Source organism: Cotesia typhae, unplaced genomic scaffold (genome assembly GCF_013202065.1).
Source record: "Cotesia typhae breed Kobodo isofemale line unplaced genomic scaffold, CoteBio_Ctyphae scaffold_13, whole genome shotgun sequence".
Lineage (NCBI taxonomy): Eukaryota > Metazoa > Arthropoda > Insecta > Hymenoptera > Braconidae > Cotesia > Cotesia typhae.
In genome coordinates, this window is record NW_027423774.1 from 18598058 (window position 1) to 18615621 (window position 17564).

The 17564-nt window shown below is 31.3% G+C and overlaps 4 protein-coding genes and 1 long non-coding RNA gene across 10 annotated transcripts; 3 read left to right on the forward strand and 2 right to left on the reverse strand.

Annotated features, from left to right (window-relative positions):
- The first annotated feature begins 37 nt into the window (after positions 1–37).
- LOC141534902 (beta-1,4-glucuronyltransferase 1) lies at positions 38–5020 on the forward strand. Of its 2 annotated transcripts, XM_074254539.1 has the most exons (7): positions 38–178; positions 251–384; positions 687–791; positions 890–1022; positions 1108–1853; positions 1920–2522; positions 2709–5020. In XM_074254539.1, exons 5-7 carry the CDS (start codon positions 1305–1307, stop codon positions 2919–2921), a joined length of 1365 nt encoding a protein of 454 aa, XP_074110640.1. In that variant the 5' UTR covers positions 38–178; positions 251–384; positions 687–791; positions 890–1022; positions 1108–1304; the 3' UTR covers positions 2922–5020. The 2 variants fall into 2 exon arrangements, with proteins under 2 accessions (XP_074110640.1, XP_074110641.1); XM_074254540.1 differs by lacking the exon at positions 890–1022.
- Positions 3315–8879, reverse strand: LOC141534898 (wee1-like protein kinase). Of its 3 annotated transcripts, none has more exons than XM_074254531.1 (4): positions 8745–8879; positions 6669–6993; positions 5682–6564; positions 3315–5585 (listed from the first exon to the last, which is right to left on the reverse strand). In XM_074254531.1, the coding sequence occupies exons 2-4, from the start codon at positions 6986–6988 to the stop codon at positions 5265–5267; spliced, it is 1524 nt and encodes a 507-aa protein (XP_074110632.1). In that variant the 5' UTR covers positions 6989–6993; positions 8745–8879; the 3' UTR covers positions 3315–5264. The 3 variants fall into 3 exon arrangements, with proteins under 3 accessions (XP_074110632.1, XP_074110629.1, XP_074110630.1); XM_074254528.1 differs by having other exon boundaries at positions 8418–8874; XM_074254529.1 differs by lacking the exon at positions 8745–8879 and adding an exon at positions 7894–8071.
- A 1548-nt stretch (positions 8880–10427) lies between these two features.
- Positions 10428–12031, forward strand: LOC141534904 (prenylated Rab acceptor protein 1-like). Of its 2 annotated transcripts, none has more exons than XM_074254541.1 (5): positions 10428–10475; positions 10577–10733; positions 10997–11230; positions 11392–11591; positions 11665–12031. In XM_074254541.1, exons 2-5 carry the CDS (start codon positions 10636–10638, stop codon positions 11769–11771), a joined length of 639 nt encoding a protein of 212 aa, XP_074110642.1. In that variant the 5' UTR covers positions 10428–10475; positions 10577–10635; the 3' UTR covers positions 11772–12031. The 2 variants fall into 2 exon arrangements, with proteins under 2 accessions (XP_074110642.1, XP_074110643.1); XM_074254542.1 differs by having other exon boundaries at positions 10466–10481.
- On the reverse strand, positions 11796–12429 carry LOC141534905 (uncharacterized). The gene is made up of 2 exons (XR_012480507.1): positions 12340–12429; positions 11796–12267 (listed from the first exon to the last, which is right to left on the reverse strand). It is a non-coding gene; the product is annotated as an uncharacterized LOC141534905 (long non-coding RNA).
- Positions 12430–12827: 398 nt separating this feature from the next.
- LOC141534896 (anoctamin-1-like) lies at positions 12828–17283 on the forward strand. Of its 2 annotated transcripts, none has more exons than XM_074254519.1 (7): positions 12828–12929; positions 13062–13353; positions 13430–13552; positions 13647–14129; positions 14796–16322; positions 16389–16676; positions 16753–17283. In XM_074254519.1, the coding sequence occupies exons 2-7, from the start codon at positions 13081–13083 to the stop codon at positions 17059–17061; spliced, it is 3003 nt and encodes a 1000-aa protein (XP_074110620.1). In that variant the 5' UTR covers positions 12828–12929; positions 13062–13080; the 3' UTR covers positions 17062–17283. The 2 variants fall into 2 exon arrangements, with proteins under 2 accessions (XP_074110620.1, XP_074110622.1); XM_074254521.1 differs by having other exon boundaries at positions 12842–13353; positions 14796–16053; positions 16117–16322.
- The last annotated feature ends 281 nt before the right edge of the window (positions 17284–17564 follow it).

Here is a 17564-nt window from a genome sequence, read left to right on the forward strand (position 1 = left end):
TGGTTTTTAATGTTCACAAGATTCAACGTCACGAATCTCAAGATCAGATGGATCAACAATGTACAAGCGATCGGCAGTTATGAAGAAAAGAATTTGTATTGTGAATTGTGACGCGTTGGGGTTAGGAGCATGCGCTAGTAATCGCTCTAGTATCTCGCGGGAAATTGTATTGCACATAGTAAGTACACCAGTTTTATAAATACTTATTTAGATATAATATTCATATACACTATTTTTTTTTATTTAATAGGCACTTGGCTCGACAATTGCCGTATTTAATTGTTCTGTCAATTAGCACAGCTCAATCCACTGATGTATATTTATCACCAATTGTCGAGACTTTCAACAGTCAGATGTTCACTACACAAAAATTAAAAAGAATGAGTAAGTAATAATAATACAATATAAGATTCAGCAATTGAAGCGCGATGAATAAAATTAAAGGTTGCAATGATACATTATAAATTTATTATTAAACTGGAGGTCACAACTGTCCCCACAATCACCATGATGATGAGTCGATTTAGACTTACACCAACTTACTTAAGTTTTGATCAATGACCTAATGATATTTACCCACGATTTTTTTCAGTTCGATTACTAATTGCTAAGTCTTTTAATTCATTAATTGTTAGCTGTAATGTACTTTAATTATTATTATTGTTATTAATTATAATTACTTTCAGGTTAAATTCTTTTACAAAATGTGTTATGGTTCGGTCAATCAAAGTAAAACCGCGGATCGCGGGTCATTACACCTTCCCGGCGATGTGATACGAGGGAATCCACCGGTAGGTATAACTTGAGGAAGATCGATTAGGGCATTTATGGGGGTGTAATTATCCGCATGTATGATACTCGCACGTTACTAATAAATGCTTTGGGATAGATGGTTGAAGTCAAAAAAAAAGAAGATAAAACTTAATTGCCGACTTTAATTAACTTTTATCGATCCTTTTTATCAAGTCAAACACCGGAAATATAAAAACTAAATTATAGAGTGAGAAGTAATAATATGTCAGGTATGATAATGACTGACGTTGCATTAAAACGTATTTTATTTTATTTTGTACATTTTGTAAATCTAATTATGTTATTTGTTTATAGACGAGGAAAATTACTTGAGAGCAGGGACTGAAGAAAAATACTTTCGGCCCTGAGACTTGCGCTTGCAATCACATCGATCGGAAAATCCGCATTGTTGCAAGTGTTGGGCTCAGTAAGGGTGAGGAGTACAAGACCATTGATGGATTCGCGTATAAAAAATACTTGCAATAATTATTATTTAATTAATTAAAAAAGGAATGCGTGGATACCAGCGTAGATTAATATTAATCATCGGAATTGTGGTATTTGTATTTTTTTGTACGCGTCTTCTGGTCGGTCGTCTTGTACTTCCGCTAGCAGATAATGAAGCACCATCATCATCTTCAACACATGGCCCGCAGAGGCTGGCTGAAGATCTTTCAGCGCTGGTGGCGCGCGCTTATATACCTGGAATGTACATGAGAGGTGAAAAGCCAAAGAATAATACCGGCTGTGCTTGGAAATACGGGCTGCCGAATATTTTTTATTACCCGGTAGATAAAGTCCGTTTTACCCCGCAAGGTGGGGAAAACGGTCCGTACCGGGTTTTGCCGTTCATAATTCGCAGCAGTGAGTCAGAATTAACTCAGATTCCCCGGTTGACATTCTGCACCCACGCGACCGCTGATTTAGTCTACAACATCGTGGAAATAGTGAAGCGATGGGAAGGCCCTATTAGTCTGACAGTATTTTCACCGAGTCGAGATGCCGAGCTGGCGGTGAGACTCCTCGACAAGGCTTGCCGGTGTGTGCCTGAAATGCGCAAGGTTCGATTTAGATTTTTATAAATCTTTTTTTATTTATTATTATTAATTTTATTATCTTTTAATCAGCTTTCCGTCCACCTGATATTTCCAGCAAATCAGATTCCGATTATTGCTAGCGATGATTATCTGCCTGAGGATGGAGACTGTGCGGCTCTGGACCTCCAGTGGGAACGGCTGGAGTCCGTCGCTGAGAGGAGAGACAAAGGACTCACTTACCCGATAAATGTTGCGAGAAATGTCGCTAAAACTCTTGCAATGACCACCAGAGTCCTGGTAGCGGACATTGAGCTACTGCCGAGCGATAAATTGGCATCAGGATTTTTTAAAATGATCAACGGACAGCCTCCACACAAGGGACTCGCTTTTGTCGTTCCGGTCTTTGAAATAGAAGAGACTCAGCAGCCACCTAAAAACAAACGAGAATTAATGGCTGCTATTAATAAAGATCTGGCTGTTTATTTTCATAAATATATGTGCATACATTGTCAACGATTCCCTGGTATCACCAAGTGGATGCTGAGGCCAGACCCAGGACGAGTGAGACCACTTATTGTAACACGCAGGGAATATCCGCATCATCGATGGGAGCCTGTTTTTATTGGGACTCAAGATGATCCTCTTTACAACGAAAATATGACTTGGGAAGGACGTCAGGAAAAAATGTCCCAGGTTTATTATTTGTTGTTAAATAATTGTTATTGTTATTTTTTAATTTTTCCAGTTAATTGGCTATCCAGTCTAATACAACAATTTTTTTCTCTAAAAATAAACAATTTAGCAAAAAAAATTGTTGTATCAGGAAAAATAAATATTAAAATTATTTTTAATATTAATGATGGGTTTTTTTTTTTTCAGATGTTAGAAATGTGCCTGATGAATTATCATTTGATTATTCTCGACGGAGCTTTTCTCGTTCATACACCAGGAATAAAAAGAAAAACTTATCAATTAAATCCATCCAAATCAACTTTTGAACGTACTCAGGAAGTACTGAACGCTCAAATATATCAAAGCATTACGCAAAATTTGCTCAAGCAATATCCGATAAATCGTAAATGCAGACAATAGAACATTCAGGTTTATATAAGTAATATTATATTAAATATATTAGATATATATATAAATATTTAGAGCAAAGATATATTAAATTTTATTATTTTTTAAAAACGCGTTAACACTATAAGAGAAAATATTTTAGCTTCTTACTATTTCTACTCAATATTTAAACTCGATTAAATTCTAAATACTCGCGACAACGTTTTCGTAATAATATAATAATGCCTTTATTGCTACACACACGATGCAAACTTTTGTCGAAATAGTCTATAAATAAATAAATGTAAATAAATAACAAAGTTAGGTGGTAAAAGTATTATATATAAATAAAAAAACTAGGTGTTCAATTAAAATTAATTTAAAGACATACGAATGCTTTGAACATTTTTTGTTTATTTGTTCTCATTGTTTTTTTTTTTTTTTTTTTTTTTTTTTTTTTTTTTAAATAAAGTAATCAAATAATAATATTAATATTGATAATTATTAATAGTGTTTAATTAAAATAACAATTTATTGATCGCCTGATAATGGCTCAATGCCGCATGCAGCAACTTGTTAGGGGTCTACCCTTTTCAAGTACATTTTTTCTCACTTTTTTTGTTCATTCACTTTCTTAAATTGATTTTAAGCAATACCACGTTATATATTCACATTTTTATACAGTCAATTAATTGAAATGTCGTGTTTAGAATTTTTTTTGTAGGTTTTTATACATCGCTAACATAGTTACCAAAAAAAAAATGTCTATTGTTTGTTTCAGTAATTAAAACAATCAAGTCCAATAACTTGTGTAATGAGTAAAAGTTTTTTTTTTCTCTATATAAGTATTTATAAACATTAAAAAGCGTCGATGTTGTTTATAAAACTCATTAATAGTTAGCAACAATTGATAATAAATAAAAATAATAAAAAACTTGATCAGTTTTTAGTGGACCAGCGTCAAAAAAAGATAATTATTTAATTAAGCTAATAGAAACGTTCAAACAATAATAATTGTAATTATTATAATAAGAATAATAATTATAATAATTAAAAAAAATAATAATAATGTTAATAAAATAATAATAATAATAATAATAATATTAAGAATAATTTTAGTAGTTAGCGAAATCGTATACGAAAGAATGTGAAATGCTCAACAGTTAAATACACGACTTAACATTATTTTGACTTTCGTTAAATGGTTATTTTACAGGACTATTTGTTTTTAAACTATATGTATAAAATATAATTTATTTGTATAAGATATAGACATGGCGTTTGTAGGCAAACAGTAATTATACGCTTAAAAATTCTACAAAAATAATTTAATTTAATTTAATAATAATAAAAATTTTAGTTTTTTTTTTTTTTTTCACTTGCGACAATGCTAATTTTTTTTAAACATTAAATCTAAATATACGCAGAGTAAAATTATAACTGGGTGTTTAGATCTATTGATAATTAAGAATAATCCATTTGAATCGTTAAAAGTTATTAATAATCCTAAAAAAAAAAAAAATTATATAATTTACAATGTACTTGTGATTGTAGTGTATCGCAATAAATTTAAATGAATTGATAAATTTTATTGTGGTGCTTACTATATAATTCATAACTATTTTTTTTTTTTTTTTTAGAAACAAAATTTATAAAAATCGTTTCTTTGACTATGACATAAATGTGAATATTTTCATTTTCTTAATCTGAATAAAAAGAAAAAAAAATTAAATAAATGCAAATACGTAATTGAAATTATGATTAATTATTGATATTATCATGATAAGATATTAAGAAATAATAACTGCAATATTTTAAAATTTAATAAGATTAGCATGCTAAGTAATTTTTCAAAATATTTGTTGGCAAAAATAAAACTTGTTCATTTTATCGGAATAAAACAAAAATCAAGATTCAATAAGTGAGATTAATAATGATTTAATTTAAAATTGAAATTCTATTTAATTATTAAAACTTAAAAATTATTTTTTCAACAATATTTTGGAATTTAAAAAATGATAATTGACTTGCAGTTTTAGAAAAAAGTAAAAGTTCAATAGAAGAAATACTTTTAAAAATTGTTTTATAATTCCTATGATTAAAAAGCCAAAAAAAAAAAAAAAAAAAAAAAACCTTAAAATTGACATTATAATTTAACTGATAATCTTCGAGATTTTACTCTGCATAAACTCAAAACTCGTATCATTTAAAAATTTATCATTAGTATTTACGTGTCACGAATAATTATTATTTTTCCTTCGTTTTACTTGCTAACTAAAATTAATGAGATATCACAACAAAAAGGCACCTCTAGGAACCAAAAATATTACTGTTATCACTTAATCACAATAACAATAACGCCTATGGAATAAAAATTTAAAAATTAGTTGTACTACTGCTACGATTAACTTTCTTTCCCAAAGCCCGTGTTGACGCTCTTGTCGCTGTCTGTCGTAGTTGATAGCCACCGGAATTCAAGCTATTGTTGTTGTTAAAGACTGCAACGTTCGGCGCTATTTTTTTTATACATTTAGCAGCTTCTTGGAGTTGTTGTGTCAAAATTTGATTCTTTAATTTTTCAGCGTTCAATTCACGACGTAGTTGAGCTTTGGTTTTGTTTCCAACAGGGCATAGTACTCTGTGCTGTATTAAGGAAAGTGCCGATGGTCTAGATTCTGGGTTGGGATGAACCATTGACTGCAATATTAAAAAAAAAATTAATATCAATAAAAATGACAGTCTAATTGACAATTTAAAAAAAAAAAAAAAAAAAAGAATCAACAAAGAACTTACCTTTAATAACTCATTAAAATCTCGGCCGTATTGAGGTAGTTCTTTCAAATTTCCCTTTCTGATTTCATGCCACACAGGACCGTTTTTTGGTAATTCACCGCCTCCTCCTGCTTCGTAAACAGTTAAACCTAATGCAAAAATATCAGCTTTGGTGAGATGCGAAAAATCTTCTTGTAATATTTCCGTGGGTAAATATCTACAGTCTCCTTCTTCGACTTGAGGGTCATTAATAGAGGTAACATGTCCTAAATCACCAATTTTATACGTTATTTCCTCCTCAATAGTCTCTTCTTCATCGAATCCATCGTCTGCAGAGTCGTAATTAACAGAATGCATCGGTTTCTCCTTAGTAATAAATATATTACCGGGTTTAATGTCCATATGTACGAGTTGCATGCTGTGTATGTATCGTAAGCCCTCGGCAACATGAAGTAGTAACTGACGCAACTCAGGCTCTGAAAATGATCTACCTTCCATTTTATTCCTAACAATAACGTCAGCCAAACTACCCCCATTACAATATTCATTTTGTATAATCATATGATTATTTTCTGCCCAAGCTGAGTAATACCGTACAACATGTTGATGTTTACCGAGCACAGCATGTGCGTATACTTCATTAAGAGCAGTCTTCTCACTAACACTACCAGCCACCGGTTTCAAACTCTTCTTAATCGCGTATACACAGCCGTCAAGTCTATTTATGCATTTATACACTGATCCGAATTCACCAGCACCAATGAGTCCTTCTTCAAGAAATTCCTGATGATATCGTGGGATGTTAGATTCTTGAAGCGCCAGTCGCTTTGTTGGATGCTCTCCTTCATGGTCCGACTCTCCGGAATCCGTAAGATCGAATTTGGGTATCCTCATGTCCGGCGATCTAAAATATTTAAAAAATAAAAATAAAAATCAATAAAGATTAAAAAAGGGATTATAGAAAAACAAAATAAAGGATTAAGTTTAATAGTAAATATAAATACTAACCCAATGAGGCTGCGCTTGGACCGGCTTCGTTTTCGAGCGGTAATTAACATGCCATTAGGAGTAAATGGATTAACATTGGCCGTAGGCTTATCCGGCTTTAAAAGGAACCCAGAGGACATAGACCTCGGCTTATCAGGCGGAAATAGCCTAGTACATTTTGTCGGCACCGGAGTGTGCATTGTACTTTTTTCCACCAAAGTTTTTGGTGTTGCTGGCGAATCAAATAACCTGAGAGCTCTCACTCTTTTGTAAGGAGGACTACATGCCAATACAGCTCTTGACTGAGGTACACTCTCTCTATAGGGGTTCCTAATTCCCATAGGGCCTGTAAATAAAACAATTGACATCGATTAGCTCAGCTGTTCACAACAAGTTTTTTTTTTTTTCTTCTTCAAGTATCTTAACGTGTTAACCGTATCCTTATTGTATCTCGGGAGCAGAAATCCAAGGGCTTAGCGTAGCGGCATCGTCAGTTCAAAGATTAGAAAGTTTAACAAACCGGAGTTTTTAAAGCAATAAATCTACCGAAAAAAACCCCTTTTTTCTCTTGCGGGCGAATAACTAAAAATAGATTCCGGTAAAACTACACAAAGAATGTTCACACGACTTAAAATCGTTGGTGAATCATAGCTCAGGCATATTTTACATATATATGGTAAAAATTTAAAACCGTACGCTCAGATTAAATCTCAAGTTCTTGGATTTCTTTTTTTATTTTTTAAGATTATTTAATTTTTATTTCAACTTAAAGTGAGAGTGTTAAATAAAATTGACTAAGTAATATTTCAATATGTATCAACACAATGGACACTTTAAGTTAAAATAACAATTCCGAAACTCCAGGTCATTGTAATGTTATTCTGAATTTTTCGGAATTGGATTTAGTTGATGGGTTTAAATAGATAATGAGGATATAAAGAGTAGTTACATAGAAAAGTAGGTAAATAATAAATAAAATTCAATTGGACTCTTCACAAGCCTTTGTACTAAAAACACCAAGTCATACTTGTTGTATGACCTGACTATTAATTTATGTTACCCGAACATATTCCCTTTTTCGTACTTATAATAAATCTTTTGTGTTAGAACCTTGCCCTCATAAATCAAACATCATTAGTTATAGAACAGGCATTGTGAGCAAACTGGCAAAACCAAATTGGATAATCAATTGCTCATCATTCTGTTCAATTTTAACTTTCAGCAGACTAATTATCACAAAACTTACTTCTTATTTCAATGGCCATTATAATTTATTGTCCAATAAATTAACTGATTAAATTTATTACCGATACTAATTGATTTAAGATCAAATACGAATCACATTTTTTTTTTTTTTTCGAAATTATTTTTGAATCCAAATAAAAAATGACAAAAACACTGAGTTAAATAAACAATCACGCAAAAATAAAAAAATACAAAAAACACGTACTATCACACAAAATTAAATAAAAATGAAACAAAAAACGTATAAACAAACGTATATATATATATATATATATATATATATATATATATATATATAATAAATAAATAAAAAATAAAAAAAAGCAACGCGACACGTTGAAATGGTCCTGGAAAACTGATATCTTCAAGATGATTAGTAGACTTAAAAAAAAAAATTTATAATAGTCGGCGTATTATTTAGAAATGGTATAACATGACGCAGTTGTGTAAGCGAGCGTTCATATGTGTAAGTATGAAGAGCACACGCAAATGCGTCGATAGCGTCCATTAAATTGATGGACTAACCTGTCACAATTACGGCCGGGGTTGTTTTACAGTCGATAATATTATCGGTAGCATTACTTTCACTGTCACTGCAATCCATGGAATGTTCAAATGATAATTTTCTTTCACGTGGAGACGGAGAAAATTCTTCGGCAGAAGAATCGAGGTGATCTTCAACATCGCATCCCGAACTATTTGTTCGACAGCTGATATTCAGCTCCTCGTCTTCAAAATCATCGGCATCGAAATTTAATTTTTGCGCTACATCCATCTCCATTTATCAATCCATATATAAAACATCAAACATCAAACAGTTAATAACTAGCGTCAAAAATTATTAATACTCACAATCCACTAAAAAAACTTTTTTTTTTTTTTTTTTTTCACTAAAATCAAAAATAAATAACTAACACTTATTCGCTTATTCAAACTGAACATTAGCCACCGCACGCTATGTACGTTATGGCGGGTGGTACGAGGTCTCGAAGCCTTATTCACAATCCACCAATTGAATTTCCGCTTATATACGTTTATATACGTTCTGCTTTAAATATAGTAAGAGCTCCGCTCCTATTGGCCTTTTGGACACAATGGTACTCGTTCGCCAGCGCCACCTGAAACTTTAATTTAAAATATCAAAACACTACTCTCTATCTACTCTGTAGTTCAAGTTCACTATTTTTAAAATTTACACACACTTTTGTACACTCATACAGACGTGACACTGATTCACTGTCCTTTTCCGGCACGTCCGTAGGTATTTCATACCTTCACATACTTACACAACCTCCTACAGATATAAAATTTTACTGATGTAATACGGAGATATAAAATATGTGTTAAAACTAGATTTATTATATTTGTTCAAGGTTTCCTTTCTTTTTTCGATAAAATCTTCTTTCTATTCGATCTATCCAGATCACTTTTATTATTCCATTTTATTCATAGTTTTTTATTACAACAATCAAAATGACCTTCCTTTCTATAAAAAAATTTAAAACGCGTATAATTTTTAGTTGACTTTCAAATTCAGACTAGACATAAAAAATAAATTAAAATTAACTTAACAGATAGTTGATAATTTTAAGAATTTTTGTAACAAATAAATTATGGCAAAAAAAAATTGACATTTAAAAATTTTTAAAACTACAAATGCAATTTTTTTTAAATAATTTTTTTGGAGCAAATTTATTTGTTAAAAAAATTAAAAAATTGTCAAGTGACAGATATAAAAATTTTTTTTAGATATTTATAGCAATTGAATTATTATTATTATAAAAAAAAATTAAATTAAAAAGTTTCACTTGTAAAAATTAATAAAATTTACAAGTGAAAATTTTTAAAAGCATTTTTTTATTGTAATTGATTTATTAAAAAAAGTTTTTTCATTAACAGCTGGCTGTTAACTTCAGTATTATAAAAATTAACAATTTTTTAAAAATAACTTTTAATTTAAAAGAAAATAAAAAAATTATTCGAATAAAAAATTTATTACAAAAATAATAAAAATTGTTACACTAATTTAGCAGCATAAAATATAAATGGCGTCGAAATAAGGGTTTTAAGTTTTGTTAAGTATATAGAGGAGCAGAGGTAACAATAAAATGTTAAAAAAAAAATTTCGTTTGGTTTGAGAGCAGCTGCAACCTGTGGCATGCGCGTACAAGAGACAAGAGCTAGAGGTGAGGGTATTTTCGGCTTTCGGCAGCAACAGCGGCTGCACGCGGATCGAGTAGAGGGTTTACTTTGCGTTGTGTTTATGGGGGATGCCAGAGGGGCTGCAAAGGGAATTATTTAAACGTAATACATACGTATGATGTAGAACGCGTTTTAAAACACGGCTTTGTTTGGCGTAGGAGGGGGGCAAGATGCTTGGAGGACTCATCACTGACCAGCTTTATCTTCTTTCTTCATGTCATATCAATTTGAAACTATCGTAGGCGTAGGAATAGACTTTTATGAGTCAATGTAAAGTAAACTATATAGCTATATAACACACTTCCCCTTCTTCTCTTATTTTTTTTTTTGCTTTATGTACTGCAGAGAGTATCCGAGTTAGCTATATAGCTGTGCCCTGTGGTATGGGTATAAACAATTGCATTCATTTAAACACTCATAACAGTAATAGTATACACAATGACAAGTAAATAACGTATATATATTTTTATGTTTATATATAGGAGTTGAAGAAGTGAGTTAGTAAATGCCACATCAGCTGTAAAAATTATTCGTTAATAAAATGTATACAAACGAAAATAAAATCCCAGAGGACATAGGAGTAATGATCAATGATGATGATGACTCCATGCTGAGTCAAAAGCAACCTCCTACAAACGGGTAAATTGCTGAAAATATTATTATTTTTTTCTTTGTATTTATATACCATATGTTTACGTCCAACCTAACCTCACTCTCGGGTTTGAGTTGTCATTTTTTTCCATCAAGCAGGTGCTACCAAAGAAAAACAAGTTCTTATTTTTTTTTACAGCAATTTAAGATCCTCACAATGATATATTAAAACAAAGTCGGATTAAATTATGCGCATACTATTATACGTTAGGATTAATTTATTTATTTATTTATTTTTTTTTTTATTTCAGATTCAACTTTATGCAGCTCCCACAATTACCATTGAATCAAATTGGATATCCTCAGGCTCAGGCATGGATCCAGCATCGTAAAGCAACTCTCAGGCCATGGAGTCTCTTTGTGAATACCAATAACTTCCGCGCTCCTCCAAGTGTCAGTAGGTTTAGCAAGCGAGTTATGAAAAATATTGAGTACTTCCAAAGTAATTATTTCTTCGTCTTCATTGGACTAGTAATATACTGTTTGTAAGTTTAATATATTTTAGTACTTATTTATAGTTTAATATATTTTAGTACAAATTTATTACATTAATTTAATTCAATGTCAGGATCGGAATAATTTCTGAAAAATTATAATTACAATTACTAATCATTAATAATAATGATCAATAACTTTAATTTTTTAGAATTACGTCTCCATTATTATTACTCGCTGTGGTAGCTTCCCTGGGTACTTGTTACAAAGTATCCCAAAGACACGCAAGACAAGAGCTTATGGTTTTAAATCATAAATTAACTTTAGCTCAAGTTTATATGCTAGTTGGTATTTGCTCATTGCCACTATTCTACCTGGTTGGAGCTGGTGCCATTCTCTTTTGGGTTCTCGGTAAATTATGCTTGTTAAAAAAATTAAAAAAAATTTTAAATACTTAATTACATTAAAATTATTTTACTCACAGGTGTTTCTTGCTGTTTAATAACACTACACGCGGCTTTGTACAACATTGACTCTGTTTTGTGCCCTGGAGAAGACGAACTGAACTCTCTGGTAATGGAGGAAGTGTAAGCATTGCCAATTAATCAAAACAAATCGACTAATCTCTTTATAATTACAGTTTACCATTACAAAGACTAAATTTATTTTTATTTAAATTAATTTTTTTCAATAATATAATTATACATAGTATTTATTGATAATTCATATCCATTATTATGTCTTGCAATTTATGATGATAGTTAGTTAGTTAGTATTAATAATATATAAATTTTGATATTATTTAATATGTAAAATAAAGCAATAATAAATAATAATTATGAACGTCAGAATGTGTCTGGTTTTTTGCAGTAGACGGTAAAAAATCTTATCTTCTAGTCGTGATGAGTATTAGTAAACGAAACGGTACAGGTGACGCCAATGGAGACCAGGTGTTGGTGGCTATTATATTTTATATACAACTACGAATTTGCTGACCTTCGGTTGAGCGCAAAAAAATAAATTTAAAGTCCCTCCAATCAGACGTGGGTTGTAGTCAAGCGGTGGAGGATGAGGCACTGAAAAACTTCTACGCTGATCTTAAATTCACCGCACCTGCTTTCCAAACCGCCCCTTTCAAGTCTTAAATCCTCTATCTTACCTAAGATTCATTTAAAAGTCCTTTAAAAACATCTTTTAATTTTTTTATTTCTTTTTACACGCTCCAAATAATAATACTTTGAAAAATCGCTGATATTTAAATTTCAAGTCCGTTACATTTTTAAATACAAATTACATTTATTTATTTTTATAATTGAAAAAATTTTTAAGTTAATAAAAGTCCATCACTTTGCTGTAGATTTAACAAATTTAAATATAGCCGCTAAAATATCCCGAATTAAATCAATGTAAAAAATAAAACAGCTGTTGTCATGCTTATTAGTCAGTAGGTAACACGCGGTGATGTTCGCTAGTTGTGCAAATATATATAACTAGTAAGTAAACACAATAAAAATTGATTTTACTTGTTATTGTAAATAAGATTTTATTTTAAATATTTCAACAGTCACAATAGATAACTTGTTTTATTTTTTTTTTTTTTTTAGGCGAAGATGATTATTTATTTTTTTATCAAGTGAAACATATAATTATTGTCAAGTTTGTTAGTTGTGATGCCGTTATCCATGTCCGGGTCGGATAAATTTATTTTTATAATAAATAATTCTACGAGCAGAGCTTCCTTTACTATACGTAAAAAAGTTTATTGTGATTTAATAAATTTAATAGTATAATTTAAAATTTTCTAAATTAATATGTCCTTGGTGTTTTATTGACGCAAATAGCTATTGAGTTTATTTAAAAATAAAACAATTTATATTGCAGTTTAATATAGTATTAATAAATGGAAGAAGATATTGACAAGACGGAGGTTGTAAATAATCGAGCAAGTCAAAGTACCTCGCCCAGCATATATCGATCCACTCAGAGTAATCTCAATAAAGGATCTCAGCACATTGTTTATTATAGCGTAAGAAATACTATGTATGAAGATGCCTTGAGTGAGGGTGAAAATAATCAAAATGAAAACGGAAATTTAAATCGCTTTAATACGGACGATGACTCCTGCACAGCGAGAGGAACTGAAGAAACAATAATTGATGGAAGCTGTCAAAATGTAAGGCCAAAAAAATTTTATTGGATCTATATAATAAATACAGTCGCAGTGATAAAGAGTAAATTTTATTTTTCAGCTTGAACATGAAGAAATCTCAAATTTGTTCTTCAGAGACGGAATTCGATCTATTGACTTTGTCATTGTTTGGGACGAGCATGACGAAGAGGCCTTGACACTGCGGTGTACGGAGTTTCGAAAGGTAATAAAGCAAACAAAGACCGCAAATTACTTTTAAAATTTAAATCCCTAAAAATATTTACCGTTATTTAAATTTTTTATCATTGTATTTAAAGACATTTGAAGAAAACCTGGAGTTGGAGGGCCTGCAGCTGGAGTATGAATCACCAGAGCTCAGTGGCTTAAGATTTATTAAGATCCACGCACCCTTGGAAGTCCTGAGGCGCTATGCAGAAATCCTAAAACTGAGATTGCCAATGAAAGAGATAATAACTGGACCCTTGCTGTCAGTTAGACCGAGCAACACAATTATCCGTGAAGTTAATGGCTGGATAAATAATTTCATGAAACATTACTACGTAGACAGGAGGATTTTTCCTAAGATAAAGCATCGCTTCACCGCGGTATTCAGCCGTGACAAAGAATATCTCTTCGACTATGACGCTCCTAATTTTTTTTCACCAGCCACCCATTCGAGAATCGTTCAATTTATTTTAGACCGTACCAAGTTCACTAGGAACAAAGGAGATGATTTTGCATTTGGGGTCGACAGACTCATTTCTGAGCATGCCTACGTAGCAGCGTACCCTCTTCACGATGTAAGTTTTATTGTATCATATTTTCCTCTGATGGTTGATCTGTCGATCTTAACAACAGTCTCTCAGTCTATACAAGTTTTGACGAACAGCTGTTCTTTTCGAGACTTTTTCCTCCGTTTGCTGACTATAACTGTATACATTTAATGTTCTCAGCCTGTCGACTGCTACAAAAATTTTAAAGGTCCTGAAAAATAGTACGAAAATTTAAAAAGACTAAATTTAAAAGTTTACTGTTGAAAATTGCTTGGTAACAATTATCCTTTGTGTAGTATGTTGACTAATCGTTATGTTGACTACATACCATAAAGTTAACCATCAAGTTAATGGCTAGCGCAGGCAAAATCTGCGTATATAATATGATTATAAATCTCTACTCAAGGATATTACTTGTTTCTTCAAACATAAATCCATTGTGTGGATATTAAGTACAAGCTAGAGGCCTGCAAAGGTGGCTTCTAACTAGTTGATCATCTGCCTTTATAATTACTTTTAAAATGTCCTTAACTATTTACCTGGTGTTAACTTTACAGTACACACCAGCCATCAATCATTGTGAAAGTCTGCAAAAAGAAAATTTTCTAATTTATTATTTATTATTTAATTTATAAGTTTGGTGACTTAATATAGAAATAAAACAAATTGTAACAATTTATTTATTTTTTTTAGGGTAATTTACACACGCCAGACTCTATGAGATATTTATTGTACACCCACTGGGCGAGTCTAAGGAAATGCTTTCACTATCAGCCGCTCGACTACATAAAGGAATATTTTGGAGTTAAAATAGGACTATACTTTGCGTGGCTCGGGTTTTACACGCACATGCTGGTACCAGCAAGTATAATAGGACTAATTTGTTTTATTTACGGATGTCTGACTCTCAGCACTAATGAAACCAGCGAAGATATTTGTAATGGTAATAAATCAATTTACATGTGTCCTTTGTGTGACAAGATCTGCGGTTACTGGGATCTGAGAGAAACCTGTCTTCATGGAAGACTTACATATCTATTTGATAATCCTTCAACTGTATTTTTCGCTATTTTTATGTCCTTATGGGCGACATTATTTCTCGAGTTATGGAAGAAGTACTCTGTAGAAATAACTCACCGGTGGGATTTAACCGGCTTGGATGCTCAAGAAGAACACCCTAGACCTCAATATCTAGCCAAGTTGGCACATATTAAAAAAAAATCAATCAATTCTATAACACATACTGCAGAGCCAAAAGTTCCTTTTTGGAGTATGAGGCTGCCGGCGACGATTTTGAGCTTTTCTGTAATTTTACTCTTAATAGTAGTAGCTATGGCCGCAGTTATTGGCGTAATTTTATATCGGATGTCTGTATTAACAACCTTAAGTGTTTACGGACAATCATCTATCACAAGTAATGCCATATTATTCACCACCGCTACTGCAGCTTGTCTGAATTTATGCTGCATTTTTTTATTCAACTGGATCTACGTTTGGCTGGCTGAGTATCTCACAGAGTTAGAACTTCTTCGCACGCAAACGGAGTTCGATGACAGTTTAACGCTTAAAATTTATCTACTGCAGTTTGTTAATTATTACGCTTCGATATTTTACATTGCATTTTTTAAAGGTAAATTTGTGGGACATCCACGCACTTATAAAAGGTTCTTCCGACACCGGCAAGAAGAATGTGGGCCTGGGGGTTGTTTAACTGAACTTTGTATTCAATTAAGTATTATTATGATTGGTAAGCAGTTCATGAACTCACTGTTGGAAATGTTATTTCCGTTGTACTATAAATGGATGAATACTTGGAAAGTTCAGATCAAAGCTGGTAATCATATTAAACAAAAGGAGAAATTTATCGTGAGAAAACAGTGGCCGTGGCTCAAAGATTTCAAACTTGTTGAATGGGGACCCAGAAGTTTGTTCCCTGAATATCTAGAAATGGGTAAGTTGATTATTAAATTAATTATTTTTTATTTTAACTACATAAAAATTGACTTAATTTCAGTTCTACAATATGGGTTTATAACAATATTTGTAGCAGCGTTTCCTCTCGCCCCGTTTTGCGCATTGATAAATAATATTTTTGAAATGAGATTAGATGCGAAGAAATTGCTAATTATGTACAGGCGACCTGTAGGACAACGAGTTAGAGATATTGGAATTTGGTTTAGAATTTTAGATTCAATCTCGAAGCTTTCGGTCATCACAAACGTATGTATAATATTTTTCAAATAATTTATTAAAATTTTTATATTAATAAAATTGAATATTTTTCAGGCTTTTATTATAGCATTTACATCGAATTTTATTCCTAAATTAGTGTACCAATTGTCAATTTCTAATAATCGTTCTCTTGATGGTTTTCTCGAGTACTCTCTATCAAAATTTAATACTTCAGATTTTTTGGAAGAACACAGACCACTGATTAATACATATCAAGAAACTATTGAAATATGTCGGTATCCAGATTTTCGCGAACCACCAACTTCTCCCAATAAATATGACTTGACAAATATTTACTGGAACATTCTTGCCGCAAGACTCGCATTTGTCGTTGTGTTTGAGGTAGTATTTTATAATAATCAGAATCACTTATAATTTTTAATTATAATTATGATTTTTTATTTATTAATAATTATAGAACGCTGTTGCACTTGTTATGATTTTTGTACGCTGGTGCATCCCGAATATAAGTCCCAAACTGGCAGATAAAATTCGTCGAGAAGCATACGTAACAAATGAAATAATTATTCAACATGAAGCACAACGAGCTTGTTCCCGATCTTTTACTGTAGACGAACCAGAAGTTATTCGAAGACGAGCTTACACTTACGAAAGTACAGATCGATGGAACCGCGTTATGAGAGACTCTTTTACGATGGCTGACTTTGATCTGGAAGTTCACGGTGCTCCGTCATCACCAGTTCGAACTGGACCGGCTGCTCTCTAAATTCACTTGCCTTAAAAAAATACTCATTTATTTTAATCATTTATACTATTATAACCATGTGATATTATTATACTTAAAATTATATAAGATTTGTTAATTTTAAGGGGAAGATAGTCTAAATTATTTAGTTTTTGAATATCTGTTTACAATATATATATTTACATGTTTGATTTCTTCAAGATTTGATCCAATTGTTGATCTGTTAATAAAATTTTATTCATCTTAAAAATACTTCTTATTTTTATGACACTGAAGTTAACAAACATTAGAAATTTTTTTTATAATTTTACAGCAATTAAATTATTATGAAAAAATTTTAACAAAAAAATTTCACATGTGAAAATTAAAAAAAATAATTAGAGAAAATTTTTAAAAGTATTTTTATTATTTTAATTGATTTGTTATAAGAATCAAATTCACAGCTGTCAGCTGACTTCTGATTATTTTTTAGTATTTTTTTTAACAAATAAATTTGTTCAAAAAATGCAATTTTTCAGGAATAA